The 14006-nt window shown below is 37.6% G+C and overlaps 2 protein-coding genes across 2 annotated transcripts; one reads left to right on the forward strand and one right to left on the reverse strand.

Annotated features, from left to right (window-relative positions):
• Positions 1-3731: 3731 nt before the first annotated feature.
• LOC110684927 (keratin-associated protein 4-7-like) lies at positions 3732-4175 on the reverse strand. Its single transcript, XM_021861368.1, has one exon. It carries the CDS (start codon positions 4173-4175, stop codon positions 3732-3734), a length of 444 nt encoding a protein of 147 aa, XP_021717060.1.
• Positions 4176-8476: 4301 nt separating this feature from the next.
• Positions 8477-9016, forward strand: LOC110684928. The gene has a single exon (XM_021861369.1). It carries the CDS (start codon positions 8477-8479, stop codon positions 9014-9016), a length of 540 nt encoding a protein of 179 aa, XP_021717061.1.
• Positions 9017-14006: the final 4990 nt, after the last annotated feature.

Raw genomic sequence — 14006 nt, forward strand, 5'->3', positions numbered from 1 at the left:
CAATGGCAGTTGATCCAGGCATTTTACAATGGGATTGGAAATTCATCTAGAATAATATTGCATTCTACACCTAGTGGGAGGTTTATGACCCTTAATGTTGATGATGCAGGTCAAGTTATTGAAGATATGGCAATTCTTAATTCCCAATATGGGAATCCCAGAGGCTTTGCTAACAAAGGGAAACATAGTGTCGACTCTGTATCCTTTTTACAAGTTCAATTAAACTCTATTTGCCAGAAATTAGATAATCTTAGTACCGCAAATGTAGCTAATGTTTCTGCAGTTAATAATAATGCTAATGAGGCTTTCTGCGAAAATTGTGGAATTATAGGTCATTGGGAGCAAGATTGCAGGAGTTCTGTGGAGCAAGTCAATGCCTTTCAAGCTTATAGGCAGAATGACCCATACTCCAACACCTACAGGTCTGGGAACTAGAATCATCCATATCTTTCCTCCTGGAGCACCAATGTTCAAAATCCGCCACCTCCACAAGAATCACAAGCACCACCACAAACTCAGCAGAAATATTACCACCCCAATGCTGGCCAAAAGAACCAACCACAATAACCCTCCTCATCTTTCGACCCTGCTTTGGTAGAAATTAGAGCGATGCTGGCTAGTATGCAGAAGCACATGGAGAGTAGAGATTCCCAAATTGATTCGATCATAACACATAATAAAATTGTAGATAATCAAATTGCGCAGATTTCTGCTACTTTACAAGCCCGTCAACAGGGAGCCCTACCAGCACAGCCAACCAGGCCTACGGATCAAGCTTATGCAATTACTCTAAGGAGTGGTTCACACTATGAAGGGCCCCCTATGCCCAGAGATGATGAACCTGTTTTAATAAATAATGTTAATCCTGATTCCATTAAACGTGACAATGTAGCTAATAGCCTTGCAGGGCTAAAGAGTAGCATTAATATTTCTGATAATACATTATAGGGTACGACTCCAGGGAAGGTAGAAGCTCCAAATAAGAGCAGTAATGCTCCAAAGCCAGTTATCAAACTTCAATTCCCCAATCGTCACTTGAAAACAAATTTGGATAAGCAGTTTGGTAAATTTTTGGAGATGGTTAAAGATTTGCAGGTAACAGTTCCCTTCACTGAATTAATTACACAAATTCCTACATATGCAAAATTCATGAAGGAAATATTGACTAGAAAAAGGTCTATTAGTGAGTTAGAGATAGTAGCTTTAACTACCGAATGTAGTGTCGTACTTCAAAATAAATCTCTACCTAAACTGAAAGATCCGGGTAGTTTTTCTATCCCTTGTCATATTGGCAATCTAATGATTGATAATGCATTATGTGATTTGGGTGCTAGCGTTAGTGTTATGCCATTGTCTGTGTGTTCCAAGCTAAATATGGGTAAATTAAAAGCTACTAATATTACTCTACAAATGGCCAACCGTTCTTTTAAATACCCCTTAGGTGTTTTAGAGGATGTTCCTGTTAGAGTAGGTAAATTTTATATACATGTTGATTTTGTTGTTCTTGATATGACTGAGGATATGCAAACCCCAATTATTTTGGGTAGACCATTCCTTAAAACTACAGGAGCAATTATAGATGTGAGATGTGGAAAATTGACGCTATCAGTCGGGGACGATAAAATTACTTTTAATCTGAATAATACCCTTAAAAGCCCCATGACACAGGAGAAGTGTTTTAGTGTTAATGTGGTTCATAATTATTCTAACAAGCCCCAAGCTATTGTAAAAGATCCCTTGGAGGCGGTGTCTTGTGTTGCACCCTCTACAGATGAAATAGACAAATGGAAAAGGGAAGTTGATGCAATAGAAAGAGCCCTCTACACTGTCGGTCTCGGCTTTGAAGATGAGAAGGTGGAAATAAACAAGCAAGTTGTGGAAATTGAGCCTACAGTAAGTGTTCCGCTAGATCGAGTTGCAATTGCTAAATCTAGTGACAATTTGAAGCAACCATCGATCGAAGAGGGATCATGTAATACCCCGTATTTTCATACGTATTTTCCTAATTAATTAATCAATTATTATTATCTAAAAAGGGTATTTTAGTAATTTAACTTACTATTAAAATCTTGGAGCCAAAATGATATTTGAATTTTGGCGCCAAAAGTATTTTAAAAATAAATTATTATTTTGGATAAGATTTATTATCCATTTATTTTATTTTAAAAACCGGATTATTTATATATTTTGGATATTTTAATTAAGGCAAAAGCTATATTTTATTATTATTTTAATAAGTCCGAAAATCTCATTTATTTGACTAATATATTTTGGATTTTCCTATGAGAAAATCTGATTTTATTAGTTAAATTATTTGGTGAATATTTGGTATTTTATTATTTAATTATTTATTACAATAAATATTATATACAGAATTATTTTTAATTCCTTAAATCTAGCAAAATAATTTCCTAAATACTAAATAGGAGGGCCGAAAATATGAGATTAGGAAAGCTAAAAAATTTCGGCCATCCCATGTAGATTTTGGGAAAAATATTTTGGTAATTTGTATTTTTAATTATCTCCTTAAAATCTACTTTTTCTTAATTCTAATTCTCCATCTTTTTAATATCCAATCATTATATTTACTTGCCATTCATTCTTCTTAATTATTCCCAAAGTAATTCCAATTTCCTTAATATTTTTCATGACATACATACCTTCCATATTCAATTATACACAATCTCTTCAATATTAAAACTTTCCTTAAATCTTTACTCACTTCTCCAAGTAATCCCTTAAACCCTACTTACCATAATTCTTCCTACATTTTCCTACCATAATTCATGATCATACTAGCCTATAAATTCCCCTTCAAACCTCTCACATTCTTCACACCAATTCTCTTCCTTTCTTCTCCTCAATTTTACATAAATTATCCCGTTTATCTTTGAGGCCAATTGTCGGGAACTTCTGGTCAGTTTTGGGGTATTGATGTTTCACAAAAAATTGTTCCTCTCAAAAAATACTTGAGGTTAGGCTCAAGAATTACCCAATTCAGAGTTATAACGAAGGTGTTATAGCCTCTGCAAGTTCTGCCTCCTTTTTCCAACGCAAATCCAATTCTTCTTTCTCCTTGGTTTCTTACACTTCTTCTCCTTTTCTCATATTCAATTATTATTATTATTATGGGAGATTAATATAAAATTATTATGAGTAGTTTTAATTATATAAAATCAGATTTTAATGATGTTTATGTTGAATTAATTTAAAAGGTACATGTACATATAGTTGGGAGGGTTTAATTATATTGTTTGTGATTATTTGATAGCCTTATATTAATTAAGGTTATATCTATTTGTAGGGTTTTTTTTTTTTTTTTTTTTTTTTTTTTTTTTTTTTTTTGGAAAATAAGATTTGATTACCAAAGAGAGAAAGTTACAACTTACAAAAGCTAAGTTATAACTACCACCAGAACACCACAAGACCTGAAAAAACAGGCCAACCCCAAAACCAGTTCTAGATCCAAACCTAGCCACCTTCTAGGAAGGGCCTAGAACAACCGGACTCAGATTTCCAGCCACCTTCTTGGATGGGTTCTGGAAACCAGGACCAGACAACAACACAAGCAATAAACAACAAAGCCATACACTCAAAAATCACCAAAAACAACAATCAGAAGCAGACATGCCTGCAAACTGACCAGTAAAACCAACAAAAACAAAAACAGGCAGCAGCAAAGCACTAGGGTGAGGCCAACAGCAACCAGCAGCAAACCAAACCCCCTTCTGCTAAACAGCAGCACAAAACAACAACCTGGCACCATCAGAACAGCAGTGTAGCAAACCCCAACAACAAGCAGTAGATAGCAGTGCAGACAGCAGTGTAGACATACATCCAGCATGCAGACCAGCAGGGCAGAAAGGCAGCAGTGCAGACAACAACAAGCAGTAGACAACAGAGCATAAAGCAGGCAGACAGTCAGCAGACAGACAGTCAGCAAAAAGCAGGCAGCCAGTCAGCAGACAGCAGAGCATAACAGTCAGCATACAGCAGTGCAGCAAGCAGCAGACAGCAGTGCAGCCAGCAATGCATAGCAGTGCACAGCAGCACAGACCAGTGCACAGCAATACAGACAGCAGTGCACAGCAAGAAGACATCAGTATGCAGGAAACAGTAGAGCAGATAGCAGGCAGGAAGAAACAGCAAAGACAGCAGAAGCAACTGGGATACATAACAGCAAGAAAACAAGACAGAGAAAACAAAAAAACCCCAAGAAAAGAAACCTGAACGCAAACACTAGAAGCCAGAAACAAGCTCCTAAACGATCAAATATTTGCTTCCTGCCAAGATTCTACAAACTGAATGAAAGACAATATCCCTAACTAGAGCATCAACAGATTTGCAACAACCAGTAAAGAGAACTACATTCCTTTGTATCCAAATACCATAAACTGTTTCAGTGAAGGCCACCTGGATCACTTTGTTTTTCAACCTGGAACTTCTGCAGATTTTCTTCATCCAATCAACCTCATCACTAAACTGCTGAACAGGCTTGGAAATCCGTAAGATACCCAACACCTTGCTCCAAACCTTCCTAGAGAATTCACAATCAAAAAATAAATGTTGAACACTTTCATTGCTATTCAGACACAAGAAACACTTTGGATCACAAGAAATGTGCCTTTGAAGCAACCTATCCTTAGTGACAAGCCTATTCCACAAAGCTACCCACAAGATAAACACACTCTTAGGAGTTGCTAAGTTTTGGCAAATAACTCTCTTCCAAGGAACTTTAGGCACTTGAGGCCTAATAGCAGCATAAAGCTTCTTGATTTTCAACTTGTTACCTTGTATGAAACCATCCCATCCCCCTTGATCATTCACAACATCTTTACAACTCAAAATCTTCTTCAAGAACCAAGAGCATCTAGCAGGGGTAGGGGTGGTCCAACAATCTTTATACTTGAAGTAGTAGATATGGACCCACTTAACCCAAAGATTATCAGCCTTGTGAGTAATATCCCAAAGTAACTTAGTGACAGCTGCTTTATTCCACTCGGGAAGAGAAAGCAAGTTCCAGCCACCACGGAATTTAGGAAGACAGACATTATTCCAAGCAACCAAAGATTTCTTAGCAGAGGCAGAGGATCCAGTCCAAAGAAAACACCTGAACCTAGCCTCAATCTCTTTCAGAATTTTCTTCGGTAAAATAAAAATTTGAGCCCAATAAGTCTGAATACCAAACAACACACTCTTCACCAATTGAAGCCTCCCAGCATAGGACAAGTGTTTAGCCATCCACCCTTGGATTCTAGCAGTGACCTTCTCCACCAAAGGCCTACATTGAGCAATAGTAAGCTTCTTGGAAGAGAGAGGGACCCCAAGATACCTAAAAGGAATGGTACCTTGAGAAACACCAAGAAGCTCCCTCAACTCTTTCTGAATATCAGCAGAGACCCCTCCAAAATAGACCTCACTTTTATCAAGATTAGCAGAAAGCCTGAAAGCACCCGAAAATTTCGAGAAGGCTTGGAAGAGAAGCTTAACAGAAACACTACCAGCTCTAGAAAACATCAGTAAATAATCAGCAAACATCATGTGAGTTAGGTTTTACTTTTTACATCTAGGGTGAAAGTTAAAATCAGGAGTTAACCTAAGCTCATCAAGGCATCTGGAGAGGTATTCCATACCAATAGCAAAGAGAAAGGGAGACATAGGGTCACCTTGTCTTAACCCTTTCTTAGCTTCAAAGGGAGGGGCAGGAAAACCATTAATAAGAATAGAGTAAGAGACAAAAGTAAGACAAGTCCAGATCCAACCAACAAATCTCTGAGGGTGTTCTTGATCAAGCTACTTGAGAGTTCTTTTGAAGTGATTTTTGGCTAAGCAAGGATCAAGGTATGTTAGGTGGCTGGATACGTTGAAAGTGATCGATTTGAATGAACATGTTTGAATGATTTATGTTGCTTGAATTAAATTATGGTTTATGTAATAAAAGTATGCTTAAAAGATTGGTTTTAATAATTAAATTGGAGATTTTAATAACATGTTTTGATTAATTAATTTATTATTCATGTTTAAAAAGGCATTGATTTTAAAAGCAATGTTGAATTTATTATAAAGGAGTTTGGATTGTTTTCATTAAAGGTTGAATTATTGGATTTAAAAGAGGATTTATTGAATCATTGAATTATTATTATTATTAATGCTTTATAAGCATGTTAGTAATCCCACTATGCGGATTTGGTTTATTGATAAGGCCTTGGACTTTGTATAACCGGGTCTTTCCTCAAGAATAGCCTTGTAACATGAAGAGACTAGCTTGGGGGGTGTGCACACTTGGGAGAGGAATTGGTTTAATTTCTTTCATTGGTTTATTATGAGGAATTGGTTTTTATAATATGAGGAATTGGTTTTAAAATAATTGGCATTGGTTTTATTGATTATTGAGATTGGAATATTTGGATTGATTATTGGAACTGGTTTTAAAGCATTTTTGCAAATAAATTGAGTTTAATTATCTTGCACTTACCGTACTTAGCATATTTTGCTAACCCGTACTTCTTATTTGTTTTGGTTCGCCCTGTTTACCGTAATTGTAAGCAGTGTTATTTCAGGTGAAGTGAATAAAGTGATGCATGGAGTCCTGGGATTTGGTTTCACTAATTTAGGAATCTTGGTCTTTGTATTTAATTTGAGTACTCATGACATTGATTTCTATTTATAGTTATTATTAATAAGAAGAGTTTTGAAGTTTCCGCTGCAATGTATTATTTTGTATAGTAAGTTGAGTAGCCTTACATAATCACACGGCGGTAATACGCCTAAGTCTATCTCTACGGTTTAATTATACGTATTATGCTGGTATTTCCGTAGAGGGAGATTTGGGGGTGTTACAAAGTGGTATCAGTTTTCAAGGTCCTAAAAAGATTAAAATTGGAATAGTAATTAAAATTGTAGGTAGACTTAAGAGGACATATAGGGTAGATAGAGTTTCGCATTTGTGTGTGAGTCAAAAGCCTTATTTAACTTAAAAAACTATTTTCCTATTTGCGGAAAGATGAAGGAGAAAAGGATTCTTGAGTTCTCTACGGAGGCCTATAATGGGTACGACTCTCTGTCTAGGAAAGACTCGCCTCAACGTCGTAGGTAACTTTCCTGGGAGATGCGGGCTCGACCGTCCTTTAATCTTGATTCAAGTACATATTTATTATTTTTGAAAATAAAAAGAATTGAAATTATTTAAAACTTGATTATGCGATTATGTGTGCATTAAAGTTGGTGTTAAAACACCTTGAAGTGAGTATAGGGGGGTCCGAAATTTTGGAGTATTACCCATGGTTGGGTGATTTTGAGTTATACTTGGTTTATTGAGTTATGAATTGCTTATTGCAAATGGATTTTGAATTGGATTGTTTGTGTGATTTGGCATTTAATTAATTATTTTGCATGTGTGTGTGAAACAGATGGAAAAGATAGATCAAATAAGACATCTATATTTTGACATTCATTACTTAAAAGTTAGTGGAGTCTCAGTTAGTGAGGTCATGACTGGAATTTTTACTTTGGCCTTGACCCTTTATTAGAAGGATGGTGAGGAAGTTTTGACCCAACAACCTTGGATGGTCCTTTTGGCTTTGGCCCATTTACCTAGGATTAAGAAATACCAACCTCTCTTTGACAAATATGGGGATTTGATCAAGGAAGACGGAATGTGGAATGAGAAGCATCATCATGAAGGGAAATGGTTGGCAACCATGTCTAGCCTTAAGAGGGACTTGCACTATGTGGAGCGCAAGTATGAACCTAGTAGGAAAGATGTGAAGATTCCCACGATCCCAAAAGATTGAACCTTTGGACCTAATGACCAAATGTACTTCTTAAATGCCAAAGTAACTTTTTCATACCCAAAGAAGCGACATGAGTATGTGGAATCTAGTGATGAGTCCATACCACCTCTTGGTAGGAGCAAGCATTACCGTTCTCTTAGCCAAACTCCAAGCTATGAATCTTCCAAACAACCTAGCCTAAAATCTCATTTCCATGTTGCAAAATGGCCCAGAACTCGTTCTCAAACTGCAAAAGAAACACCCCAAAACCCCAAAGCTTCTTCAAGCCAACCTCGTGGGGATTTAAGCCCAACAAAAATCCCAAGTAACACTCCTGGCCCCGACAAAAATATAAGTAAATCTGGGTCAAGGTCATCAGGCCTTATTCTAAGCTATAGTGGTTATAACCCAACTCTCATAGCCGAACCAAGTAATAGAAGTGATGATCCGGATTATGATCCTATTGAAGATGGTTATGCTCATATTATTATTTGATTGATTGATTTTTGAACTATGTTTTTGTTTCATGTTTCAATAATTGTCCTAAGTGACAAAGTTGTATTTTCATCAATTATTAATGAAATAAAATGAATTATTTGAAATTTCTATATGTTGTTAAGTGAATTAAATGCTTATATGATAAAACTTGTCTTAATTCTCAAAGTGTGGTAATTAAACCCAGGACAGGAAGTATGTCTCCAAGAATGAGGGATCAATTAAGGAGTAAGCGCACTGGTTCCAAAGTTGGAAAGGTCCTTAAGCAGTTAACCCATATTATTGAGAACATCACGAAAGTGGTGAAAAGGGAAAATCGAAATCCCAAGCTTGATGCTTATAGTGAAGTCTTTAAGAGAGTAGTTGCAGCTAAACCACCTGTTTACTTAGGATGGGAGGACCCAGCCAGCCTTGAAAACTGGATTAGGGAGTTTGACAAGATGTTTGATGCTATTAATTGCCCAAGTGACCTGAGGGTGGACAATGGGGTTTGCTACTTGAGGGAGGAAGCTGACTTATGGTGGGTCCAAAGAAAGGATGAGTTGCTGAAAAGACCAAGCTTTGGGTGGGATGAGTTTAAGGAAGCTTTGAGAGAAAAGTTTTACCCTTTCTACCTTAGAAAGCAGAAGTGCATGGAGTTTACCAACCTGAGAATGGGAAACATGTCAATCAGTGAATACTATAACAAGTTTATTGAGTTGATGAGGTTTTCCCCAGAAGTAGTCCCTACTGAAACCATCAAAGCTTAGAGATTTGAGCAAGGCCTAACCTTGACCCTCCAAGGGAAGCTAGGGGGAGTGACTTTTGAGACCTTAGATGAAGTCTATGGCCGTGCATCCCATCTATACGGAATTAAGGAGAGGTAGATGGAGCCGGTAGGAGAGAAAAGGAAGAACCCGGACTCTTTTCACGGGGGTGAAAAGAGGCACAAGCCTAATGGGAATTACCAAGGGAATTCTGGAGACAGGAGGGACAACAAGGGAAACTTTGGGAAGGGGAATGGAGGCCAGTCATCCAACCATAAGGGGAATGGGAACCAAAGGGGTGAGAAACCTAAGAGGAGGTATTTTTGCAAGCGGTGTCAGAAAGAACTCTTAGGGAAGGACTGTGAGGGAAACCCGGTAACTTGTCGTTACTGTCAGAAGTTGGGACACCGTGAGTATGAGTGTTTCAAGAAGGAAGTTGAGGCACAAGACCAATGGGAATTACCAAGGGAATTTTGGAGACAGTAGGGATAACAAGGGAAACTATGGGAAGGGGAATGGAGGTTATTCGTCCAACCATAAGGGGAATGGGAACCAAAGGGGTGAGAAACCCAAAAGGAGGTATTTATGCAAGCGGTGTGAGAAAGACCACCCAGGGAAGGACTGTGAGGGAAACCCAGTAACTTGTCGTTACTGTCAGAAGTTGGGACACCGTGAGTATGAGTGTTTCAAGAAGGAAGCTGATGTTAATTCTAGGAAGGTGAAAGAGTCTAGTGCACCTAGTAAACCACCTCAGCCTAGTGGACCTACAACCAAGGCTAGAAACAGTAGCGGTGCGGGAAGTGCCCCAAAGGGTCGTGTGTTCGTGATGAATATCCGTCAGGCTGAGTCTTCTAATGATGTGGTAATTGGTGTTTTCTTTATAAGTTCTTTTCCTGTGAAAGTCTTGTTTGATTCAGGGGCGTCACATTCTTTTATTTCTAAGAAAGTAGTTGGGAATCTCAGTTTAGAGAATCCTGAGTTGGTTTCTCTAGATGTGTCTATTCCGTCTGAGGAAGTAAGGAGTTGTTCAAGTTTGTTTTTGAGTGTGCCTATTTCCATCTCTAGGATAGAGTTTCTAGCCGATTTGATCGAGTTTGACTTGAATGACTTTGATGTGATTATGGGAATGGATTGGTTGGGAAAGTATGAAGCAAAAATTGATTGTGCGTCTAAAAAGGTAACCTTGACTAGCCCAAGTAAGACCAAAGTGGTGTATAAAAAGGAAGGGAAAAGCTCAGGGTTGAGATTCGTGTCTGCAATGCAACTACAAAAGCTGGTTAAGAAGGGTTGTCCTTTGTTTTTGTGTAGTGTTCAAGAGGTTGAAAGTGAGGAAAAGAAAGGTGAAGAAGGTATTCCTGTTGTAGAAAAGTTTCAAGATGTGTTTCCAGATGAGATTCCGGGTGACTCTGACCCAGTTTGGGACCTCCAGAGTATAGGTCAGGCTTTAGGTCGTATTGAGCATTCCCACATTGACCTTAGGAGGATGGTAGGATCCATTGACCATAGATTAGGGTACCTTGAGAGGAACCAGCAGGGTAGAGCCCTTTACCCTATGTATGATGATTATGCTCGTCGGAGCAACATTCCCGACGATGCCATCTACCCTGACTGGTTTCAGGCTCTACCCCAGGGATACGATAGGGATCCCACTGCCCATGGTATTTATACTGACTATTCTACCTTCCATGGGTACGGCCAGGACATTCCTTTTGGGGGACCGCATGGGGGAGTTTTCACGCTAACTATTTTGGTGGTAGCTCTTCTAGTGCAGGTGGTGCAGGTGGCAGCGGAGGAGGAGGGTTCGCCTCGATGGATGTGGATGATGAGGATTAGCCATGATGGGCTAGTTCTCGAGCTAATGAGGACATTGTCTGATTCTAGCTTGGGGGAGATTTTGGATTTGGTATCTTTCTTCTTTTCTTTTCTTTTGTGTTTGGTGTATTTTCTTAGATTAGATTTATTGCTTTCTAGGTTAGTTTTATTTCTTTCTTGTATGAAAAATACAAAAAAATTGAAAAATAAAAAAAAAAAATCCAAAAATATGTTCCAATGAATTGTAAATCATGCTTCCCTGTGCCCCATAATTGGAAAAAATTGTTTTGTTTCTTGGTATATGATGATAAGCACTATGGATTTGTTGATCATGATATGGAGTTTGATTGCTTAGATGACCTAACATGCGTCAATTTTGTCCAACTGCTTGTGAATATAGTGTTGACTAGTTGATTTGGTTAGGAATTGTGTGATAGTTCCTGGTATGTCAATGAATTTGAGTATTGGTTTGCAACTATAAGTAATGTTTATATGACTCATTATTATGCACATTGAGGAGGACGAAGGCATTTGTTCTTTTATGTAGCCTTCAGATGATTTTAGATACATTTGTCCCCTTCTTGCTACCTATGTTGTTTCCTTGACTTTTTGTTGTTTATTAGCCACATTACAAGCCATATTTGCCCCATCGGTTACTAGTCCCAAGCTTGGCTTGGGGGAGCTATTAGTAGTGAGGCGAGGGAGTTTGTAGTCTGCTTATTATTTGCACAATTTGGGTGGGTTTTGAGAAGTTATTTTGTTCTTGATCATAGTTTTTTTTTGATGAGTTTGAAAGTTGAATTTTCTTGAAAAAATAAAGTATGATCATATGAAAAAAAAGAAGTTCAAGAAAAAAAAAGTGAAAAAATAAGTGAACTTCAATGAAAAAAGTTCAAGTGTTTTAAGTGAAGGTTGATCAAAAGAAAGAAAAAAAATTGAGTTTCAATGAAAAAATCAAGTTTGAATAATTAAAGTTTGTTATCCGCTCAAGTGTTGCATTATTATACCTTTATGAGTGAAATTTGTAAGTGTTGGGATTGTTGTTTATGTTGGAGTTGTATTTGGTTAACTTTTGTTGGAGTTGAGTATGTTGGAGATGATTGGTCATCATTTATTTTTGACCTTTGTTTTATTAGGATTTGCTCCCTTAAGCATTGCTTTTCTCTCACATTTTCCCAAATATTTCCTACCCTTTACCCTAGCCTTATATTACAAGCTTTAAAGACCTTCCGACCTTTGTGCATAGAGTTGTATGGATGTGAAAGTGTTGTTTATCAATGCAAGTTATGATTTGACATATTTCGAGTCGACTAGTAGGTTGAGTGCTTGTCTTTTTAAACACACGAGAGTTGTGAGTTTGGGAGGGCATTGTTCACATTAAAGGGGTTGGTTTGAGAGCGATCGAGTACATCTTTTACTCGCCACATAAATGAGAGTTGAGTGTGTGAGCACTAGTCTTGAATTCTATATGCTCTTGTAGTTTGCTCTATTTGTTAATTGTTAGGGAGGAAGAGTAATTAGATGGATGAGATTGGTTGATGTTGATGCATGTTTATTAGATTTACCTTGAATTGTTTGTGCTTGATTTTTACTTTTTAGGAAGAAGCATATCTATTTATTCATTGATGAGATCTATGCTTAGGGACAAGCAAAAGTTTAGCTTGGGGGAATTTAATGTGTCTAATTTATATAGTATTTTACCCCCGTCCCTTGGTTATAATTAGTAGTGTTTTTGGCTCTTTAGAGCAACTTTTATTACTAACTGGCGTTTTCTAGTGTTTTCGTAGTTTTGGTTGAGTTTTGTAGGAAATTGCACTTTCGGAGCATTTTCCTGGGATTTTATGGAGTATCTACAAGCATTGGAGGAGCACAACCAGTTTTTATAGCCCAGGGCCGGTTACAGCCATTGAACAAGTGATTAAGGGCTTAGCATTTGAGATTGCGAGGCAATTGAACCGAGTATTCAAGACCCAAGGAGGATATTTGGTTAGGGCCGAAATTACGAGCCCAAACGAGGAGTCCATTGTAGCCCAAGAGTGCCGCCCGACCAAGAGAGCTCGAGCCCAAAAGCGCGCTCGACCGGGCGGGGCGGAGTAATTGTAGCAGCAGTTGGCGCTCGAAGTCGCGCCCGGCAGGGCGTGAGAGATGCACTTGATAGCAAAAAGGCGGGCTCGATCGGGCGGTGCCTCGCCCGATCGGGCGCGTGTCAACATTAGGAGATTTTAAGCGTCGTTTAAGTTTGTTATAGTTTAGGATTACTTGCTTTATATAAGTACGATTTCGTTAAGCAAGCTTAGTATCTCTTTTTACTCTTTCTTACTTCTTCTCTTAGACTTTCTCTCTCTACTTAGCTTATTTTTACTCTCTACACTTTATACTTTGTTCTTTACTCAACTTTTAATTCCGATAACTTTGGTAACGATTTCTTTTCTCTTAATCTCAGTTATTTATTTTATTCCTTCGGATCATGTCTTATTTTATTGATTTGATTAGTTTAGATTTAATTATGTGTGAGTAGTTTTCTTTCTAGGGTTTGTGGGGATCCATGAATAATATGAAGGGATAATTTATTGTTGTTGATTATCAATGCTAGATTAATTTCCTATTGATTGATTTAATGCTCTGTGACTAGATTAGGCCTGATCTTTTATGCATGAGTTTGACAATATTGATTCGAGATTTAAGAGATGAGAATTAATGTTTAGGTCTAGTTTCAATAGGCAGGTTAATTTATAAATGGTTAAGTCGAGATTCGAGAGATGAGATTTAATACCGGTAAATTAATTCTGTGATTGTAATACGTAGCGAAAGCCCTTTATGATATGATTAATTGATACATTGATGATTGATTGTTATGTTTTACCTTAGAATATTGTTTATTGGTGAACCTATGCCCTAGGTCTTTTATTCATTGATTTTCTCTATTCTTATTCTTTACTTTTACTCTCCGTAGTTTAGTTTCCATGTGGATTCGACCATACTTCCCTATCTGCATTAGTTAGAGGATTTAGGAATTACTTTTGATTGGGTGATACGACTTGAGCCTGTCATACTTAGCCTCCGCGCTTAAGTTACCTAAATACTTTCGTTATCGAGTCAACTAAGATAGTTTAAGATGTTAAAATCCTTGTACTGTGAGAGACAACGTTAATAGATTAAGCTCATTCAACATGCACTTAAA

This window comes from Chenopodium quinoa, unplaced genomic scaffold (assembly GCF_001683475.1).
Source record: "Chenopodium quinoa cultivar QQ74 unplaced genomic scaffold, ASM168347v1, whole genome shotgun sequence".
Classification (NCBI taxonomy): Eukaryota; Viridiplantae; Streptophyta; class Magnoliopsida; order Caryophyllales; family Amaranthaceae; genus Chenopodium; species Chenopodium quinoa.

Excerpts from the sequence above, each read along its gene's own strand:
- LOC110684927 (XM_021861368.1), bottom strand. The coding sequence starts at position 4,175 with ATGTATCCCAGTTGCTTCTGCTGTCTTTGCTGTTTCTTCCTGCCTGCT.
- LOC110684928 (XM_021861369.1), top strand. The coding sequence starts at position 8,477 with ATGAGGGATCAATTAAGGAGTAAGCGCACTGGTTCCAAAGTTGGAAAG.